Here is a 21,829-nt window from a genome sequence, read left to right on the forward strand (position 1 = left end):
TTCTGAAATTCCTTCTCCCTGGATTCCGAAGTAAGCTTCCGAGCACACTTTGTGATCGACCACCGTGCCAAGCAGAATACCAAGAAACTGGCCCTCTGTACTTAAAAGTCTGCTCCCCACTGCTCTTCCTTTAAACTGGAATCTCTGCCTGTTCCTGTCTGTGACTGGCTGGCTCTCTGAAGCTGACTCCTTCAGAAGAGTGATTAACTGTCCCTTAAACTGATCTGGGGGACCTATTAAAGCACTCCAAGAGTGTCCCGCCTTTGTTACTAGGCAAGAACTAATGTAACGAGCATTGGAACATCGTGTACCTTAAATGTTAATATCTCCATGGACTGAGCTTTAATAGGCAGGGAGACAGAACAGTAGATTGGATTGGATTTGTTTATTGTCACGTGTACTGAGGTACAGTGAAAAGTATTTTTCTGCGAGCTGCTCAACAGATCATTAAGTACATGAGAAGAAAAGGGAATAAAAGAAAATACATAATAGGGCAACACATATATAATGTAACTACATAAGCACTGGCATCGGATGAAGCACACAGGGTGTAGTGTTAATTAAATCAGTCCATAAGAGGGTCATTTAGGAGTCTGGTGACAGTGGGGAAGAAGCTGTTTTTGAGTCTGTTCGTGCGTGTTCTCAGACTTCTGTACCTCCTGCCCGATGGAAGAAGTTGGAAGAGTGAGTAAGCCGGGTGGGAGGGATCTTTGATTATACTGCCCGCTTTCCCCAGGCAGCGGGAGGTGTAGATGGAGTCAATGGATGGGAGGCAGGTTCGTGTGATGGACTGGGCGGTGTTCACGACTCTGAAGTTTCTTGCGGTCCTGGGCCGAGCAGTTGCCATACCAGGCTGTGATGCAGCCTGATAGGATGCTTTCTATGGTGCATCTGTAAAAGTTGGTAAGAGTCAATGTGGACATGCCGAATTTCCTTCGTTTCCTGAGGAAGTATAGGCGCTGTTGTGCTTTCTTGGTGGTAGCGTCGACGTGGGTGGACCAGGACAGATTTTTTGGGATGTGCACCCCTAGGAATTTGAAAGTGCTAACCATCTCCACCACGGCCCCGTTGATGCTGACAGGGGTGTGCACAGTACTTTGCTTCCTGAAGTCAATTACCAGCTCTTTAGTTTTGCTGGCATTGAGGGAGATTGTTGTCGCTACACCACTCCACTAGGTTCTCTATCTCCCTCCTGTATTCGGACTCATTGTTATTCGAGATCCGGCCCACTATGGTCGTATCGTCAGCAAGCTTGTAGATGGAGTTGGAACCAAGTTTTGCCACGCAGTCGTGTGTGTACAGGGAGTAGAGTAGGGGGCTAAGTACGCAGCCTTGCGGGGCGCTGGTGTTGAGGACTATTGTGGAGGAGGTGTTGTTGTTCATTCTTACTGATTGTGGTCTGTTGGTCAGAAAATCGAGGATCCAGTTGCAGAGTGGGGAGCCAAGTCCTAGGTTTTGGAGCTTTGATATGAGCTTGGCTGGGATTATGGTTGTGAAGGCGGAGCTGTAGTCAATAAACAGGAGTCTAATGTAGGAGTCCTTGTTTTCGAGATGCTCTAGGGGTGAGTGTAGGGCCAGGGAAATGGTGTCTGATGTGGACCGGTTGCAGCGGTATGCGAATTGCAGTGGATCAAGGCGTTCTGGGAGTATGGAGGTGATGCGCTTCATGATCAACCTCTCGAAGCACTTCATTACGACTGAAGTCAGGGCCACTGGTCAGTAGTCCATTGAGGCACGTTGCCTGGTTCTTCTTTGGTACCGGTATGATGGTGGTCTTGAAGCAGGTGGGGACCTCGGAGTGAAGTAGGGACAGGTTAAAGATGTCCATGAATACCTCTGCCAGCTGGTCCGTGCAGGCTCTGAGTGCACGACCAGGGATCCGGTCTGGGCCCGTCGCCTTCCGAGGATTTACTTTCAGGAAGGCCAATCTGACTTAGGAAGCTGTGATGGTGGGTATGGGTGAATTATGGGCTGCTGGGGCACTCGCCAGCGGATTGTTGGTTACCTGCTCGAACCGGGCATAGAATGCATTGAGTTCATCGGGGAGGGGTACGCTGCTGCCAGAGATACTGTTCGGCTTCGCTTTGTAGCCCGTTATGTTGTTTAGTCCTTGCCACAACCGCCGAGAGTCTGTCTGTGACTCTAGCTTGGTTTGATATTCTCTCTTGGCATTCCGGATGGCTTTGCGGAGTTCGTACCTGGATTTCTTGTATAGGTCAGGGTCGTCTGCCTTGAACGCCTCAGATCTGTCCTTCAGTAGGGAGTCAATCTCGCGATTGAGCCATGGTTTCCGGTTGGGGAACGCACGTACTGCTTTCTTTGGCACGCAGTCGTCTACACATTTGCTGATGAAGTCTGTGACGGTGGTGGCATACTCATTTAAGTTGGTCGCTGAGTTCTTAAATATGGACCAGTCCACTGTCTCTAAGCAGTCACGTAAGAGCTCTTCTGTCGCCTCGGACCAGCACTGTACAGCATTCTTAGCTGGATTCTCCCGCTTGAGTTTCTGATTGTATGCCGGGAGAAGGAGCACCGTCTTATGGTCTGATTTCCCAAAGTGCGGTCGGGGGACGGAACAGTAGGCGCCCTTGATTTTTGAGTAGCAGTGGTCAAGAGTGTTGTCGCCCCTGGTGGGACAGGAGATGTGCTGGTGGAATTGTGGCAGTACACTGTTGAGGTTGGCCTTGTTGAAGTCTCCGGCCACGATGAACAAGGCCTCCGGGTGTTCTGTTTCGTAGTTGTTTATTACTGTGTATAGTTCGTCCAGCGCCTTCCTGGGGTGGGATGTTGACTGCTGTGATAATGGCTGAAGTGAACTCACTTGGAAGATAGTATGGGCAGCACTTCACGGTCAGGTATTCCAGGTCCGGGGAGCAGTGGGTCGCCAGGGTCGCCACATCCAAGCACCAGGAGGAGTTGATGAGGAGGCAAACCCCTCCACCCTTCGCTTAGCCTGATGACGCGGAGCGGTCCGCCCGGTGAATTGAGACGCCTTCAGGTTGTATGGCACATTCCGGTGAGGCTGGGGTGAGCCATGTCTCTGTGAAACAGAGCACACAGCAGTCTCTTACTTCCCTCTGAGAGGTAAGTCTGGCGTTAAGTTCATCCAGCTTGTTTTCGATCGCTTGGACGTTTGCCAGGAGTATGCTGGGGAGAGGGGTCTTGAAACCGCATTGCTTCAGTCTAACCTGCAGACCGCCGCGTTTCCCTCGCTTCCTCGGTTCCATACACTAGTATAATAAAGTAGATAGTAGTTGTACATAAAGTTGGATCCAAATCAGTCTTTGATACCTTTTGAGGTGACCAAGATTTTCTTGAAATTTAATTGTTTCTACACGGCCATTAGAGACAAATTCTGCATGTATTCTGTGGTTATCCTACTGTTTTCCAGGCCCCATTAATATTAGAAAAATTGCCTATTGTTAAATTGAAGATGTCCAGAAGTGAATCATTTTAATGCATTTGATTAGCATACAAAAATGTTTTATTTTTCAGGGAAGCAAACTGCCAAGCAGTCAAATGGTAATTGACCTGACACAAGATGAACGGTGTATTAATAACCAAAGTAGGAAAAAAGGTACTGCTGTCTTATATCCAAAGCAATAAATTAAAATCACTTTTTTTTTGGCTATTTTCCCCTTTAAACTATTGAAGTATTTTAATATGCAATGTTTGTCATTAATAAAATCAAATAAATTTGTGAATACGTAATTGATATTTTGTGTACAAGCAATATTAAATATTATTTACCTGTAACATTTGCTCACAGGGAATCAAGAACAAGTGTGGCCTTCAGATTCTAAGTTGGGAGCAGAGTGGAGACAAAACCCATTACCCAATTTAAAGTCCTACATTCTGCCTAACTTACAATAGGTCTTATGTGTGGATTCTCCGCGGAGTTCCCTATGCGGCAGAGAATCCTGCTTTGAGCAAAAAACAAGCGCCAAACCCGTTCCGATGCTCCAGACCCCAACGACCATGGCAGTGAGTTACACACCCCACGCCGGTGGTGGGATGCAAATGCTCATTTGAAACCATTTGCATCCAATTAACAGGCTGGATTCTCCATGCCTCTCGGCCGGAATTCATGTGGGCGTGGATTGGTGCAAGTATTTTCCACCATGACCCTGATGCAGAGAACCTCACGGTGGACCAAGGAGAGAAGTATTTAACGCAGGTGCCCCCAATGTACATCGGAGGGGCCCCCTCCCCCACCATAATGCAAATCCTGCCCACCCACCCCCATCAGTCACCCCTACCTGGAAATAAAGGAGCAGTCCAGGCAGAAACAGCAAATATCACTGCTTTTTCACCTACCCCTTCCACCTGCTGCCTCAGACGGAGAAGTCAGCCCCTGTTCACCAATCCCCTCTAGGCCATTTCAAAGGACATTTGAGTCATTAGACCAGGTAAGAATGGCAAGTTTCCATCCCTAAAACACATTAATAAACCAGATGAATTTTTATATTAATTAACAGCGGTTTCACTATATCATCATTGCTCTTTTTTAAAATTAAATTCAAATTTCACCATTCGAACCTGGGTCACCAGAGCATTACCTTGGGATTACTATTGTAGTTAATAGAAAGACACAGAGCTGATGGAACTGTTCAGTGACAAGACCACAATGCCACTGCCTCCCCAGTTTTATAAGTGTACTGGAACAACGTGACACGGTGCACGGCTTCTTTTGAAGCACAGTTCTTCAGTAATACAGCCACAATCTGTCAGGGCCCAAATAGTATTTGTATCTAGTGCCATCAACCATTTCTTGGTATCCTGTGGAGTGAATAAAATTGGCTGATGACTGACATCTGTGATGATGGGACCTCAGGAGGTCAGGTTTTCTGACCGAAGATGATTAAAAATGCTTTGTCTTTTGCACTGATGTATGCTGGGCTGCCCCAGAAAGAAGGATGAAAATACTTGTAGAACCTCCTCCTCTAGTTAGCTTTATTATCCACAACTATTCAGAACTGGATGTGGCATGGCAGTGGAGGTTTGATCTAGCTGTTCACTGGGTAATTACTCAACTCTCATGCATTCTGCTTCTGTTTCACATGCATATGGTCCTATTTTACAACTTCACCAGGTTGGCACTTCATTTTTAGGTATATCTGCTGCTACTCTTGACCTTCCCACTTGCACTCCTAATTGAACCAGGATTGGTTCCCTGGCTTAATGGTAATAGAGATGTTAGCCAGATTATGAGATAATAGGTGAAAACACAGGGAATAGGAGTAGGCTCTTTGCCCTTTGAGCTTGCTGCACCATTCAATATCCTTGTCCTTGGCAGACAGGATTAAGGATAATCCCAAGGCATTTTATACATATATTAGGAACAAGAGGGTAGCTAGGGAAAGAGTTGGCCCATTCAAAGACAAAGGAGGGAAATTATGTGTAGAACCAAAAGGAAGTAAGTGAGATCCTTAATGAGCATTTTGCATCGGTATTCACAAAGGAGAGGGACACGTTGATTGGTGGTGGCTCAGACGGGTGGGATCTGACTATAAAAGACATGAGGCACTCGCAGTCCGCCTCTTTCCACTGATGAACATCTAGAGAGTCAGTCAAGGGTATTGTTATAATCTCACGCCTCCATCACATGGCTAAGAGCTAGTCTGGTTCAGTCAGACAGAGTAACCACACTTAAGTTAGCAGAGATTCGAACTCTCGGAACTGTGCTATTAGTTCAATAAACCTGATTGAACTTCAAGGTCTGGAGTATCTTTCTGATCGAAGCTGCAGCCAGTGTTAGACCAGTGTACCTTAACACGACATGATACCAGGAGACTACTAATTTAAGGTGGCTTACCTCAGTCCATTCCGTGACGACCAGCAAATGTATCCCGGCACCATGGAGAAGATTCAGGCTCCTCACCAGCTCAGGACCTCCGGAAATCTCAGTGCCAACTGGCGGATATTCAAGCAAAAGTTTCTGCTGTACATCGAAGCCTCAGACCTCAAGGGTGCGTCGGATGCAAGAAAGATCGCGCTTCTCCTCTCAACAGCGGGTGATCAAGCCATCGAACTCTTCAACTCGTTTAACTTCACCGAAGGCCAGGACAAGACAAAGTTTCAGACTATCCTGGACAAGTTCGATAGTCACTGTGAAGTGGACACCAATGAAATCTTCGAGCGCTACATATTCAAACAACGTCTTCAAGGTAAAGATTCATCTTTCAATGCCTTCTTAACTAGCCTCCCCCTGTTAGCGCTGTCCTGCAACTTTGGTGATATTACTGACTCCATGATCCGAGACCAAATCGTGTTTGGAGTTCACTCTGATCCTCTGAGAGAGCAGCTCTTAAAAATCAAGCATATGACCCTGCCAGTCGCGATTGAAACATGTACAGTGCATGAGCACGCAAAAAATCGGTATTCCCAATACAAATCAGCTGAAAATGAGAAACTTGCCTCCCACGAGGCAGTGAGTGTGCAGGCCATCTCCCAGATGCAGCACCTCAGCATTGAAGACAGCGGCCATTTTGCACGCTTTTCCCGGAGCCCCACCCACCCATGCGTGATGCGAACAGGATAACGAAGCGGCCGACACTCACTGCGCAGGTGCAGACGTCTGCCGACCGCACTGCGCATGTGCGACGACGTACACCATGTCACAACACCGACGTCATGACGTGTCCGAACTGTGGCAATGCCCACTTAAAGGGACTCTGCCCTGCAAGAGGCAGGCGATGTTTAAACTACGGGAAGCCTGGACACTATGCAGCCTTGTGCAGGTCTGCACCGCCAATCAGAGGGCAGCGCTCCCAATTCCGACGACGCGCGTCCAGAATATGCAACGACGATTACAGGGTTCTGATCCTGGCAGTACAACGGATCCAGAGGACGAGTGCCTGGAGTCCGCCTACCGAGTGGGCATCATTACCACACGTGAACATGCCACACCTAACTCATCTCTCATTCAGTCCGTCCTCGCTGTGAATTCGGAGGACGAATGGCGTGCGGTGATGCAGGTCAACCGCTGCTCCATCCAGTTCAAGCTGGACACAGGTGCTTCTGCCAACCTCCTCTCACAGGCAGACTTCAAACGCATCACGAAGCCCACCAAGGTCCTTCTAGCAGACTGCCAGCTCCTGGACTATAACGGTAATGCCATCGCAGCACTGGGGTCCTGCCATCTACTCGTCTCCAACCAGAGTACCCATGCATGGAAATTGTCAAGCCGGACAGGGCATTCCTACTAGGCACGCATGCCTGCAAAAAGCTAAACCTGGTGCAGCAGGTTTATTCAAGGACATGCTCCAACGTGGATCTTCAAGCGGGCATTGACGACATCCTGGCTCAGTATCCAGATGTGTTTGACAGGATGGGCACTTTGCCAGATCGGTACAAGATCCTACTGCGACCTGATGCCAAGCCAGTGGTCCATGCACCACGCCGCGTCCCGGCTTCGCTGAAGGAGCGCCTGAAGAAACAGCTCAAGGAGCTGCAGCAGCAGGGAATCATTTCCAGGGTAACCGAACCGACTGACTGGGTCAGCTCGATGGTGGTGGTTAAAAAAAACCTCTGGAGACCTGCGCATCTGCATTGATCCGAAGGATCTCCACCATAATATAATGCGTGAACACTACCCCATCCCGAAGCGGGAGGAACTCACTAGTGAGATGGCACATGCACGGTTTTTCACGAAGTTAGATGCATCACATGCATTCTGGCAAATCTAGCTGGATGAGTCCAGCAGAAGGCTCTGCACCTTCAACACACCGTTTGGCAGGTACTGCTATAACTATATGCCGTTCGGCATCGTCTCGGCATCGGAGATATTTTATTGCATCATGGAGCAGATGATGGAGTGCGTTGAAGGGGTTAGTGTGTACATGGACGACGTCATCATATCGTCCACGACCCCTGAGGAGCGTTTCCCATCTCCAGCAGGTATTCCCACGTGTCCACGCCAATGGCCTGAAGCTGAACGGGGCCAAACGTTGCTTTGGCATAACGACACAAGTTCCTAGGAGACCAGATAGCTCAGCAGAGCGTGTGCCCCGACACAGACAAGGTCAAGGCCATCGCAGCCATGAAGATCCCGGAAGACAAAGCGGTATTGCGCTTCCTGGGCATGGTCAATTTTCTGGGCACGTTCATCACAAACATGGCCTCACACACCACGGCCCTACGAAACCTAGTGAAGAAGTCCACTGCCTTGGAGAGGAAGGCAGCCCATCAGGCAGAGTGGTTGGAGCTGAAAGCCAAGCTCACCACTGTAGCAGTATTGGCATTTTTCGACCCAGACAGGGTAACAAAAACCTTGACAGATGCGAGCCAGGATGGCATCGGTGCGGTCCTGCTGCAACGCGATAACACTCCTAGTGAACCACTGAACGACCTCCGGCAAATTGAGTCACAGGTGCAGCTGTGTGCTAGCACCCTCCCAGCATATGATGAGAAGGTGATTCGTATCCATGAGGAGACTGCCAAAGAACCCCTCTTGCAGCGTGTTATGCAACACCTAGCCAATGGCTGGCAAAAAGGGCCACTGCCCATTTTTCAATGGAAAGGACGACTTGACGGGGGTTGATGGCATCCTCCTCAAACTGGACCAGATTGTAATTCCACACAATCTCCAGAGCTTGGTGCTCCGTCAAATCCATGAGGGCCACCTGGGTGTGGAAAAGTGCAGATGCATAGCCAGGCAGGCTGTCTACTGGCCCGGGATCAGCCAGGACATCGCGAACATGGTCCTTAACTGTGCGACCTGTCAATGCTTCCAGCCAGCGCAGAGTAAGGAGACACTTCAGCAGCATGAAATTGAAACCCCTCCGTGGTCCAAGGTTGGCATCGACCTTTTTCATGCAAATGGTCGTGATTATGTGTTAATCATCGATTACTTTTCCAATTACCCAGAAGTCGTGAAGCTCTCGGACCTCCCATCTCAGACTGTCATCAAGGCCTATAAGGAGACGCTCTCCAGGCATGGTATCCCACTCACTGTCATGAGTGACAATGGCCCGTGCTTCAGCAGTCATGAATGGTCTCTGTTTGCCCAGTCGTATCAATTCAAACATGTCACTTCCAGCCCACACTACCCGCAGTCCAATGGGAAAGTTGAAAAAGGGGTGCACATTGTGAAGCAGCTCATCTGCAAGGCCGCGGATTCTGCGTCTGACATTCACCTTGCGCTGCTTGTGTACAGGGCAACCCCACTGTCCACTGGCATGTCGCCGGCTCAACTCCTGATGAACAGGGACCTGCGAACGACACTTCCAGCCATACACATGCCCAACCTGGATCACCTCCCGGTGCTGCAGAAGGTGCAGCAACTCCGAGACCGGCAAAATCAGGGCTATGATGCTCATGCCACCGATTTGCCTGTGTTATCCCCGCCAGACACTGTTCGGGTCAAGATTCCTGATGAAGGCTGGTCAGCTCCAGCTGTCGGTGTTCAACAGACTGCCCCCTGCTCGTATGTTGTGCGACGGGCACTGTGCAAAGTTGCCTGCCTGCAACCACATTCTTCTCCTTTTCCTTCTGTTGTTTTGCCACCTCCTGATACCTCAACTCACGAGGCCACCAGTCAGGCTTCAATCCCGCCCATCAAGGCGCTGTTGTCCCCACCATTATCTCTCCGGCGGTCGACCAGGATCAGACGCAAGTCACAGAGACTGGACTTATGAACATTTGTTCTGTTTGCTATGTTCTGTGTTCTCGCATTAGACAGCTGTTTTCACATGGACATATGTTCACATCCACTGCATTTGTATATGTTAATATTGGCCTATTCTTGTAAATACGTTCACATATGTCATCCAAACATATATATATTTTTTTAAAGGGGTAGATGTTATGATATGCGGACACACACACGATATACAGACAAGCAGCTAATGGACACCGAGAACAGGACATGACCAATAAGCAGGCAGGACACTCCGGGGTGGGATCTGACTATAAAAGACACGAGGCACTGACACTCCGCCTCTTTCCACTGATGAACATCTAGAGAGTCAGTCAAGGGTGTTGTTACAATCTCACACCTCCACCATGTGGCTAAGAGCTAGTCTGGTTCAGTCAGACAGAATAACCACACTAAGTTAGCAGAGAGTCGAACTCACAGGGAACTGTGCTATTCGTTCAATAAACCTGATTGAACTAACTTCAAGGTCTGGTGCGAAATTCTCCGGAAACGGCGCGATGTCCGCCGACTGGTGCCCAAAACGGCGCAAATCAGTCAGGCATCGCGCCGCCCCAAAGGTGCGGAATGCTCCGCATCTTTGGGGGCCGAGCCCCAGCCTTAAGGGGCTAGGCCCGCGCCGGACGAATTTCCACCCCGCCAGCTGGCGGAAAAGGCCATTGGTGCCCCGCCAGCTGGCGCGGAAATGACATCTCCGGGCGGCGCATGCACGGGAGCGTCAGCGGCCGCTGACAGCATTCCCGCATATGTGCAGTGGAGGGAGTCTCTTCCGCCTCCGCCATGGTGGAGACCGTGGCGAAGACGGAAGGGAAAGAGTGCCCCCCACGGCACAGGCCCGCCCGCGGATCGGTGGGCCCCAATCGCGGGCCAGGCCACCGTGTGGGCACCCCCCGGGGCCAGATCCCCCCCAGAACCCCGGAGCCCGCTCGCGCCGCCTCGTCCCGCCGGTAAGGTAGGTGGTTTAATCTACGCCGGCGCAACAGGCATTTTAGCGGCGGGACTTCGGCCCATCGGGGCCGGAGAATCGCGGGGGGGGGGGGCCCGCCAAGCGGCGCAGCGCGATTCCCGCCCCCGCCGAATATCCGGTGGTGGAAAATTCGGCAACCGGCAGGGGCGGGATTCACACCAGCCCCCGGTGATTCTCTGACCCGGCGGGGGGTTGGAGAATCTCACCCCTGGAGTATCTTTCTGATCTAAGCTGCATCCAGCTGCAGCCAGTGTTAGACAGTGTACCTAACACGACAGTGACTATGATTGACGAGGGAAGGGCTGTGGATGTTGTCTACGTGGTCTTTTGTACTTTAGGAAAGCATTTGATCAGGTCCCTCGTGGCAGGCTGGTGCAAAAGATTAAATCACATGGGGTCAGGTGTGATTTAGCTGGATGGATTCAGAACTGGCCTGGCCATAGAAGACTATGGATAGCAGTGGAAGGGTGTTTTTCCGTATGGAGTTCTATAACTAATGGTGTTCCGCAGGGATCAGTACTGGGACCTCTGCTGTTTGTAATATATATATAAATGACTTGGAAGAAAACGTAGCGGGTCTGATCAGCAAGTTTGCGGATGATACTAAGATTGCGGATAGCGATGAAGATTGTCAGAGAATACAGTAGTATATAGATAAGCTGCAAAATTGGGCAGAGAAATGGCAGATGGAATTTAACCCAGACAAATGCGAGGTGATGCATTTTGGTAGATCCAATTCAGGTGGGAGCTATAAAATAAATGGCAGAACCATCAGGAGCATAGAGACACAGACAACTGGATGTGCAGGTCCACAGACCCTTAAAAGTGGCAGCGCAGGTGGAAATGGTGGTAAAGAAAGTATATGGCATGCTTGCCTTCATAGGATGGGGTATAGAGTATAAAAGCTCAAAAATTATGTTGCAGTTATATAGAACGTTGGTTAGGCCACATTTGGAATACTGTTTCCAATTCTGGTCTCACACACTACCATAAGGATCTGGAGGCTTTGGAAAGAGTACAGAAAAGGTTTACCAGGATGAAATGAAATGAAAATCGCTTATTGTCACAAGTAGGCTTCAAATGAAGTTACTGTGAAAAGCCCCTAGTCGCCACATTCTGGCGCCTGTTCGGGGAGGCTGTTACAGGAATTGAACCGTGATGCTGGCCTGCCTTGGTCTGCTTTCAAAGCCAGCGATTTTAGCCCTGTGTTAAACCGCCTCAAGGCTGTTTAGCCTCTAGGCTCAAGGATGTCGCCTGGTATCAAGGGTATTAGTTATGAGGAGAGATTAAATAAACTGGGATTGTTCTCCCTAGAGAGACGGATGCCGAGTTTATAAAATTATTAGGGGTATCGATAAGATGAACTGTTGGAGGCTTTTTCCCAGGGCGGAATTGAAAATTACAAGAGGGCACAAGTTCAAGATGAGGGAGGATAGGTTCAGTGGAGAATTACGGGGAAGTTTTTTAACACCGAGGGTGGTTGTGGCCTGAAATGTACTGCCAAGTGAGGTGGTTGAGGCAGATACGTTAGCGACCTGTGAGACCTATCTGTCTAGGCACATGAACAGACAGGGTATAGAAGGATACAGTCGGTTGGTCTAGATATGACACGTGATTGGCGCAGGCTTGGAGGGCCGAAGGGCCTGTTCCTGTGCTGTATTGTTCTTTGTTCTAATATAATAGTGGTTGATCCTCTAACTCAATGAATTCACCTGCATTCTCCCCATATTCCGTGATACCTTTAGAGTCTTGAAATCTATCTATATCCTTCTTAAATACATTCAGTGACTTGGCTTCCAAAACCTTCTACGGTAGAGAATTCCACAGGTTAGTCACCCCGAGTGAAGAAGTTTCTCCTCATCTCAGTCCTTAGTGGCCTACCCCATATCCTGAGACTGTGATCCTTTGTTCTAGACCCCACCCCGCCCCCCAACCAGAGGAACCGACATCTCTGCATCCAGTCTGTCCAGCCCCGTCAGAATTTTATGTTCAAATTAGATCCCCTCTCATTCTTCTAAATTCCGATGAATATAGATGCAGTTGATCTGATTTTTCCTCGTATGACAATCCTGCCATCTCAGGAATCAATCTAGTGAATCTTTGCAGTCCCTCTATGACAAATATATCCTTTCCAGGAGGCACGGCGGTGCAGTGATTAGCACTGCTGCTTAATTGGTGCTGAGGACCTGGTTCAATCCCGGCCCTGGGTCACTGTCTTTGTGGAGTTTGCGCATTCTCCCCCACAACCCAAAAGATGTGCAGAGCAGGTGGATTGGCAACACTAAATTGCCCCTTAATTGGAAAAGTATATCCTTTCCTTACATAAGGAGACCAACATTGACACAATACGCAAGGTATGGTTTCACCAAGGCCCTATACAGCTGCAGTAAGACATCTTTGCCCCTATCCAGGAGGTCCTCTTGCAGTGAACGCCAACATCCCATTTGCCTTCCGAACTATTTGCTTGCTTACAGTGACTAGGCACCCATGTCCTTTGTACATCAACGTTTCTCAATTTTATCACCATTTTAATAATACTCTGCCATTCTGTTTCTCCTTCCAAAGTGAATAATCCACATTTATCCACGTTAACTGGCATCAGCCATGTATTTTCCCACTTTAAGCCTCTGAACATGTTCTTCACCACTCTCATTCCCACCAAGTTTTATGTTATCAACAAACCTGGAAATATTAATTTGGTTCCTTCATCAAAATTATTGATGAATGTTGTGAATAGCTGAGCCCCAAGTACTGATCCCTGCGGGATCCCACTGGCCACTGCTTGTCACTTTGAAAAAGACCCATTTATTCCTGCTTTCATGGAATCATAGAATTTACATTGCAGAAGGAGGCCATTCAGCCCATCGAGTCTGCACGACCCTCGGGAAAGAGCACCCCACTTAAGCCCATAACTCCACCCTATCCCCGTAACCCAACAACCCCACCTAACCTTTTTGGACACTACGGGCAATTTATCATCGCCAGCCCACCTAATCTGCACATCTTTGGACTGTGGGAGGAAACCGGAGCACCCGGAGGAAACCCACGCACACACTGGGAGAACGTGCAGCCTCCGCACAGACAGTGACCCAAGCCGGGAATCAAACCTGGGACCCTGGAGCTGTGAAGCAACTGTGCTAACCATTGTGCTACTGTGCCGCCCAAACTGTTTCCTGTCTGCTAACCAATTGTCTTTCGAAACATTCGCTCTTTTCTCTCTCTACAGATGCTGCCATACCTGCTGAGATTTTCTCTTTGGTTTCTTATATTTCCTTCCCTGAAGGATATCAATAAAACAGATGGCTTTTTATGAAAATCTGGTAGTTTTATGAATATTGTTGAGACTAATTTTTTATTCTAGATTTATTCATTATTTTGATTTAAACTCCCACAGCTGTCGTGGTATATGAACTAATGTCTTCAGAATATTAGGCTGAACATCTGGATTACTGGTCCAGTAACATTGCCACCATGTTACCATTACCTTCATGGTCTTATCCCTCTCTGTCTCTGTAATCTCCACAGCCTACTGTTTCTGCTCCCCTCTGCCCCCAAGTCTCTGTGCTCCACTAATTCTGATGTTTTGTGCATTACTCATTTTAATCACTACACTTTTGGTAACTGTGCCTTCAGCTGCCTAGGCTTGAGGATCTGGATTTCTCTACCTATTGGTCTGTTTCTTCCCTCCCTTTCCACTTTGACCAAACTTGTGGTCATTTGTCCTAATATCTCCTTATGTGGATCTCTGGTGTTGTGAGGAAATAGCACACCTCGGAGATTCGAGTATGGTTTTTGATTGTTTATTCAAGCAAACTCTGGGAGAGCCTGTCTTAATCGACCCCAATTTAAATCCGTATTCTGCCCTTGAGTTGTTGCATTATTTTTTATATATATTTTGTCCCTGTTCTGTCGTGACTGTGGGAACGTATTTGGTCACATAAACTCACAATCTACCACAACAGGTGTGAACTGTTTCGGATCAACTGTCCAATTCTGCTGTGTACCTTGGCGTTCCAGTGACTGACACCTCGTTGCTAGCAGTTGCTGCCACGATAAGTGCTAAATGTAGATCTGTCTTGTGTTGCTTAACATTTTAGTGACTGATACCTATCCACCTCTAATCACTGGGTTCACCCCTGAAGTGAGCTGCCCTGAACTCATATTTTCGTTGTGTCCTTTGTCTAGACTGACATATGTCAAGTTATCCAGCAGGCTCCACTTTTCAGGCTCCTACCTCATGCTTTTTCATGGCTAAAACTACTACTGCTAACAGACTATGGTTTCAAACACTCTTGCTAACAAATGAAAAACATGTGAAGTGTCAAATCTTGTTCTATAACACGCCTTTAAAGTGCCTTGGGTGCGACACTCTATTACATTAAATACACTATATAAATGCACATTGTTTGATAGCTTAACTAAAGCCAATTGTTTAAAAGGACAGCAACAGTATGGATACTGAATTAGCTACGGGGAAAAAAAGCAAAGAGTGCTGGTGTATAGTTGTTTTTCAAATGGAAGGAGATATCAAAAAGAGCAATGGTCTAGTTTATATGTAGTAATGATATTGACTTAGAGGTATGGGGCATTATTTCAAAGTTTGCAGAATTCAGAAAACTCCGGAATTAAGTAAATTACGAGGAGGGACAGCACGGTGGTACAGTGGTTAGCACTGCTCCTTCACAGCGCCAATAGCCGAATTCAATCCCGGCCCTGGGCCACAGTCCATGTGGAGTTTACACATTCTCCCATGTCTGCGTGGGTCTCACCCCCACAACCCAAAAAGATGCCACGCTAAATTGCCCCTTAGTTGGACAAAAAAAAGAATTGGGTACTCGAGAAAACATTTTTTTTTTAAGTAAATGACAAGGAAGAGAGTATTGAGCTTTTTGAGGGCATAGATATCCTAACAAAATGGGCAGATACATGGCAGATAACAAGTATGAACTTACATTTTGATAGGGAGACTGTGGAGCGACAATGTAAACTAAATGAAGCAATTTTAATGGGATTCAGAAACAGAGACATGGGGTGTATGTACAATATTCTTTGAAGGTGGCAGGACAAGTTAAGTAGGCACTTTTTTTTTTAAAAGCTTAAGATTCTCGGCTTTATTAATAGGTGCACAGGATACAAAACTAATTGCTGTGTTAGTCGAAAAAAATTTCAACTAGAATTCATGGAGTTAAAGATTCAGATGTGATGTGTGTAAAGATGGTTAATTAGTCCAATTTGTGCTGGAAAACATCTGTTGAATGTTTGACACATCAGTGCAGAAGACTTGCTTGAAGCTCTGTACTCGTGAAACTCCTGTTTCCTGTTGCCCAGTATGGCACTATTTTGTTCATAAAGGATAGCGCCTCCTGTGCTCATCCCTGGCTTTATTAATAGTGACATAGAATATAAAAGCAAGGAGGTTGAGCTAAATCTTTATTGTAAACACTAGTAGCTGGGGAAATGTGTTAAATTCTGGGCAGCACACTTCGAATGTAAAGGTCTGGGGACTCCGGTGGCAGCCATGGAGTGATTGGTCGTATATGGGGCAGCTCCGGCACGAAGTTGTTGGTTTGGGCACTTAGTACCCATTAGCGGGGTAACTTCAGTGGGAAATTGGTGCAGAAGGTGTCGAGGGAGAGATTCTCTCCCAAGGTTGGTATGTCTACAGGTTACCAGACCCAGCATAAAATAGTTAAAGACCTGGTTAAGGAGTTGGAGGGGACCTGTGGAGCAGCAACAATTGTGAGAATGGTGGAGGGGGAAGGGTTGTTGCCAGTGGGAAATCCCCAGGTGGAGCAGTTAATGGTCTTCGTCAAGGAGGAATTTCATCAGAAAAGGAAGGATCAATGGACCGGGTAGAGAAGTGCCTTGAGGCGCAAGGGATGACGCTACGCGAGGTGGAGAAGGTGGTGCCCGACCAGAGTGAATAGATCGTATCCTTGAAGGTGGAGGTGGGGATCCTGGAGATCTTTGAAAGCGCTGCGCATGAAGGTGGAGGAGCAGGAGAATGGGTCCAGGCGGCAGAACTTGCAAATTGTTGGTCTGCCAGAGGAACGAGTGTCACGAATGATGTGTCGAGGATACTGGCCAGGTTGGTGGAGGAGACGCTCCTGGACAAGGCCTCGGGGGTGGATCGAGCCCACAGAGCCTTAAGGCAGAAGCAGAGGGCGGGGGAGCCGCTGTGGACGGTGATTGTGCAGTCGCACAAGTTCGTGGAGACGGGCCAGGCAGAAGCGAGATTGCGAATGGGAGGGGAATTGAGACCGAATATACCAGGACATTGACATGGAGCTGACTGGATTCAACAGGGCCAAGGCAGTGCTGTACCAAAGGACGATTCAGTTTGGAGTGCTGTACCTGGCAAAACCTAGGGTCACCTTTGAAGACCGGGAGTATTACTTTGAGATGTCAGAAGAGGCCAATGACTTTATAACGGGCCATAAACTGGGGGAGAACTGAGTTAGTGTGAGATGGAGGCGATAAATCTGCAAAGGTTGGATGGTATGACTTTTGTGTGGGAATTTTGGGGGAGTTGTATTTTTCTAAGGGGGTGATGACCCCTCCCGCCAGCTGTGGTATTTTTCTTTTTGGGAGGAGATGATTTGTGATTTTGAGTGATTTTACTCTATGGGTAAGGGGTGTGTATGGTGGGGCCCATTGGGTGGGATTGCTGGCTGAGTGGTATTCAGGTGGGTTAGGTGCCATTTTCACAGGCTAAGGAGGGATCAGTGGATGGAGGCGTGTGCGTGGGTGGGGAGGGCGTTCGAGCAGGAGTTGCCACACTAGCAGGTAATGCTAGTGAACGGAGGTGATGTGGGGGAGGAGTCTGCGAGAGGTGGGAGGAGGGAATTACGACTTGGCAGAGTTGGAGACTGAGCTTGGTCATGGGCAGAGAGGGGGGCCATCTTGGATGGTCCTGGTTCAGGGCAGTATTAAAGGATGTAAAACAGGTGGCGGATGGTAGAGGGGAATGCCTCCGGTAAGAGTTGTGACGTGGAACGTCCGAGGGCTAAATGGGCCATTTTAAGAGGCCCAGGGTTTTTGCGCACCTGAGGAGTTTGAAAGCGGAGGTGATTTTTCTGCAGGAGACGCACCTCCGGATGAAGGATCAGGTTAGGTTGAGGAAGGGATGGGTGGGACAAGTATTTCACTCGCTTTGCCTCGAAGTCACAGGGGTGGCCATTTTGTTGAACAAAAGGACTGGGTTTGTGGAAGCTGAGGAAGTGTGGGGCCCAGGGGGAAGATATGTCATAGTGAGTGGGACGATGGATGGAACGGCAGTGGTGCTAGTTAACGTATATGCACTGAATTGGGACGATGTGGGGTTTGTAAAGGGGTTGACAATGGGGCAGTTACAAAGGGCGAGTGGGGTGCAATATGAGTATGGAGAAAAGGCAAGCAGTATGCTGGCCCATCAGCTGCGGAAGCAGGTGGCATCTAGGGAAATCCTATGGGTGCGGACAGAACAGGGGGAGGTGGTGTCAGAACCGGGCAGGATAAATGAGGTGTTCAGGGTTGTTATGAGAAACTGTACAGGACCAAGCCGGGTAGAGAGGAAGGGGAGATGGACGGCTTCTGGATGGATTAGAGTTTCTAAGGTTGGAGGAAAAGACGAGGCAGGCATTGGAGGAGATGCTGGTAGGTGAAGTCGGGGAAGGTTCCAGGACCGGACGGCTTCCAGTTTTATGAGACATTTGTGGCAGAGATGGCACCACATTTGTTGGGAGTATTTAGTGAGGCTTTGGAGAAAGGGGAGTTGCCAGAGATGTTGACAGAGGCATCAATCGCGCTAATCCCGAAGAAGGGGAAGGATCCGTTGGAGTGCGGGCTGTATCGGCCCATTTCGTTGTTGAATATGGACATGGAAGTTAGGCTGTTGGTGGGGAAAATGGAAGGATGTGTGCCAGGGGTAGTCTCTGAGGATCAAACGGGTTTTGTAAAGGGCCAGCAGCTCTCCAGCAACATCGAGAGGTTGTTATATGTGGTTATGACTCCATCAGTGGGGTGGGCGCAGGAGGTTATTGTTTCTCTGGATGCAGAGGAGGCCTTCGATCAGGTGGAGTGGAGGTATTTATTTGAAATTTTGGATAGGTATGGGTTTGGCCTGAAGTTCGTGGCTTGGGTGCGTCTGTGGAATTAGCTGAGGAGACATTTTAAGTTGGGAGGGATGTTAGTGTTGATGCGACTGTATGGGAATCATAGGTTTAAGCCAGGGGAGATGGATGGGATGTATAGGAAGTGGAGGGAGGCGGGGCTGGGGAAGGTGAGGGACTTGTACTCGGAAGGGAAGTTTGCAGGTCTGGATGAGTTGCATGAGAGGATTGAGTTACCAAGCGGGAGTGAATTTAGGTGCAGGTGAGGGATTTTGCACAAAAGAGTGGAGGGCACTTTCCAGGTAGCTGCAATACACTTCATTGGAGCAACAACTGCTCCCAACTGAGTTGGGGAGGGAAGGATTGGGGATATATATGGGTGCTTGGAGGAGCTGGGGGGTGGGGGGGTGGTGTGCAGGTGTTCAGGGTCAAGAACAAATGGGAGGGAGAGTTGGGGGGGGGGGGTAAATAGGCTGGGCACTGTGGTGTGATGCGATGCAGAGGGTGAACTCAACCTCCTGCGCGAGGATGAGCTTGATCCAGTTTAAGGTGGTGCAAAGGATACATACGACTTGGCGAGGAAGAGTGATTTCTTTTAGGGGTGTCCGATAAGTGCGAGAAGTGTGGGCAGGGCCCGACGAATCATGTGCACATAATTTGGTGTTGCAAGAGGCTGGAGAGGTACTGGGAAGCGGTGTTTTGGACGATATCGAAGATTGTGGGGTGGAGGTCAGGCCGGGCCCAATGTGGCGGTTTTTGGGATATCGGAAGTGCCGGGGCTGCTGGAGGGAAAGGGAGCTGTTATTATGATCTTCGCCTCTAATTGCCCGGCAAAGGATCCTGCTAAATTGGAGATCGGATATGGGCCTGGCTGGGAGACTTGTATGACTTTCTCTGGTTGGAAAAGATAAAGTTTGAGTTGAGGGGGTCAGCGAAGGACTTTGAGATCCGGTGGCAATGATGATTTTTGAGGAACTGTTCATCACTGGGAGGAATAATTGTACAAACTGTGGACTGGTGTGATTTTGTGGAGGGCGATTTTGTATGTTGCTGTTTTTTACACACGTTTGGAATGAAGTACATTTATTTAAAAAGAATGTAAAGGCCTTCGAGAGGGTTCATAAGATATTAAATTGTATATCATTAGGAGGTTCATTTTGTTCTGGTGATGGACATTAATTGGTGGTTCACCTATGAGCATAATTATAAGAGCAGAAGTGCGGCTGTTCGTTGGAGCTGTCTATAAATAAAAACTTGTAATTGTTCCTACAAGGCTCCAGTATCCTATTCGTTACTGACCACTGGAGTTCGAATATGGTAACAGAGGATGGTGGCCTGAAGCTTAATTTTTTTTTACAGCCATAAAATTAAAATCCTCATGGCCATTGTGTAAAATGACGGAAAGCAAGTTTAAATTATCATCACGATTATCGTCAGTTTCTGAAGTCTGGTAGAATGAGGCTTCACAGGTCGCTAAAGGCAGCAGTTCAAGTAGACAAGGTTGTAAAGAAATCATATGGAATGTTCTCCTTCATGGGCAGAGATATAGAATATAAAAGTAAGAATACAATGTTGGAATTGTATAATACACTGGTGAGGCCACAACTGGAGTATTGTGCGCAGTTCTGGTCACCACATTACAGGAATGATGTAATTGCTCTGGTGAGAATGTAGAAGAGGTTTGCAAGAATGTTGCCAGGGCCAGAAAACGAGGAGAGATTGCTTAGGTTGGGATTATTTTCCTTGGAAAAAAGAAGGCTGAGGGGTGACTTAATTGAGGTGTAAAAAATTATGAGGGGAAGGGATAGTGTGTACAGGTTAAAATTGTTTCCCTTGGTTGCGAATTCTAGATCCAGGGGACCGATTCAAGATAAGTGGAAGAAGCTGTAGAGGGGACATGAGGAAGAACTTTGTTACACAAGAGGGTAGTGGGAGTCTGGAACTGCTGCCCTAGTTGATGGTGGAGGCAGACTCTTTTAAAGTCTTTTTTAAAAGTATCTGGATCTGCACCTCAAATCCTGTAAGCTACAGGACTCTGGACTGGATGTAAGAAGGTGGGATTAGAAAGGGCACCTTTGTGTCCTCGAGCTGGCATGGAAAAGATGGGCCAAATGGCCTCCTTCTTTCCTCTATTTCCATGGTTCCTACTGCTCTTATCAAAAATAAATCAAGGTGTTGTCTTGATGGAATTTGGTGGACTGGGCTTCAGTTTTCCTTTTATTATGGAACACGTCTTTCATTTCATCTCCAATGTAAACAAGGAAAGGGCTTTCATTTGCTTTTTTAGACACCATACCATTAGCTGTCCACGCCTACACTGCATATTCTCCAGAGATCTTGTCACTTCCTGCGCACAGTAAAATTAACAAGTAAGGTATCAATGGATTCCTGTATGAAATCCTATAAGAAATAAAAATACCTGTGAGGCTTCATTAGAATTTGATTTTTTTGGAAAATGAAGAGTCATTCCTTAGATGTATTTATCACGGACTTTAAACTGCCAACCTTTATTAGAATTTGGTCATTTGGGCAGCCTGGATTAGTGCGAACCTTTAAATGACTGATTGTGCTCTGATATCTCGTTGCCAGAAAACAGGTTCTAACTCTCAGAATCACAGAATTATTACAGGAGGCTTTTCTGTGCTTCTTACTTGTGCCAGCTCTCCAAATGAACAATTCACCTTATGCTACTCCCCTGCATTCTTGCCATAGCTCTTCACATTCTTCCTTTTCATATAATAATCCAATTTCCTCTTGTGTGGATTGAACCTTTCTCCAGTACACACACTGACATCTGGTTCTTTGAGATGGAGAATCTGTTGGATGCGTGTCTGCTACCTTAAAAAGATTTTGGCAAAACACTAATTCCCATTCAACCTTCTTGGAACAAATAATACATTCTGCTATTACATGGAATAGAAGACTCCATGGTTACAAGATTTCAAAAATAACCAGACACACACATCAGTGGTGATGAAAACAATTTAGTTATTTCAGCAAAAGATGAAATTGAAGCTAATAAATAAATCTACGGAATCCCCAAGAAAAGTTGATAGGTGCGGCTCTAGTATCATTTATGCAGTGAATTGCTCAGAGTGAATCACTGGCAGCGCACTC

General features: G+C 47.7%; 1 protein-coding gene across 1 annotated transcript in view; it reads left to right on the forward strand.

Moving 5' to 3' along the window:
• atf7ip2 (activating transcription factor 7 interacting protein 2) overlaps positions 1-21,829 on the forward strand; it is a 144,840-nt gene that overhangs the window by 91,776 nt on the left and 31,235 nt on the right. Inside the window, exon 9 of the mRNA XM_072479815.1 lies at positions 3,496-3,577. Coding sequence (XP_072335916.1) covers positions 3,496-3,577 — 82 coding nt within the window. The remainder of the gene's footprint in view (positions 1-3,495; positions 3,578-21,829) is intronic.

This window comes from Scyliorhinus torazame, chromosome 17 (genome assembly GCF_047496885.1).
Source record: "Scyliorhinus torazame isolate Kashiwa2021f chromosome 17, sScyTor2.1, whole genome shotgun sequence".
Taxonomy (NCBI): Eukaryota; Metazoa; Chordata; class Chondrichthyes; order Carcharhiniformes; family Scyliorhinidae; genus Scyliorhinus; species Scyliorhinus torazame.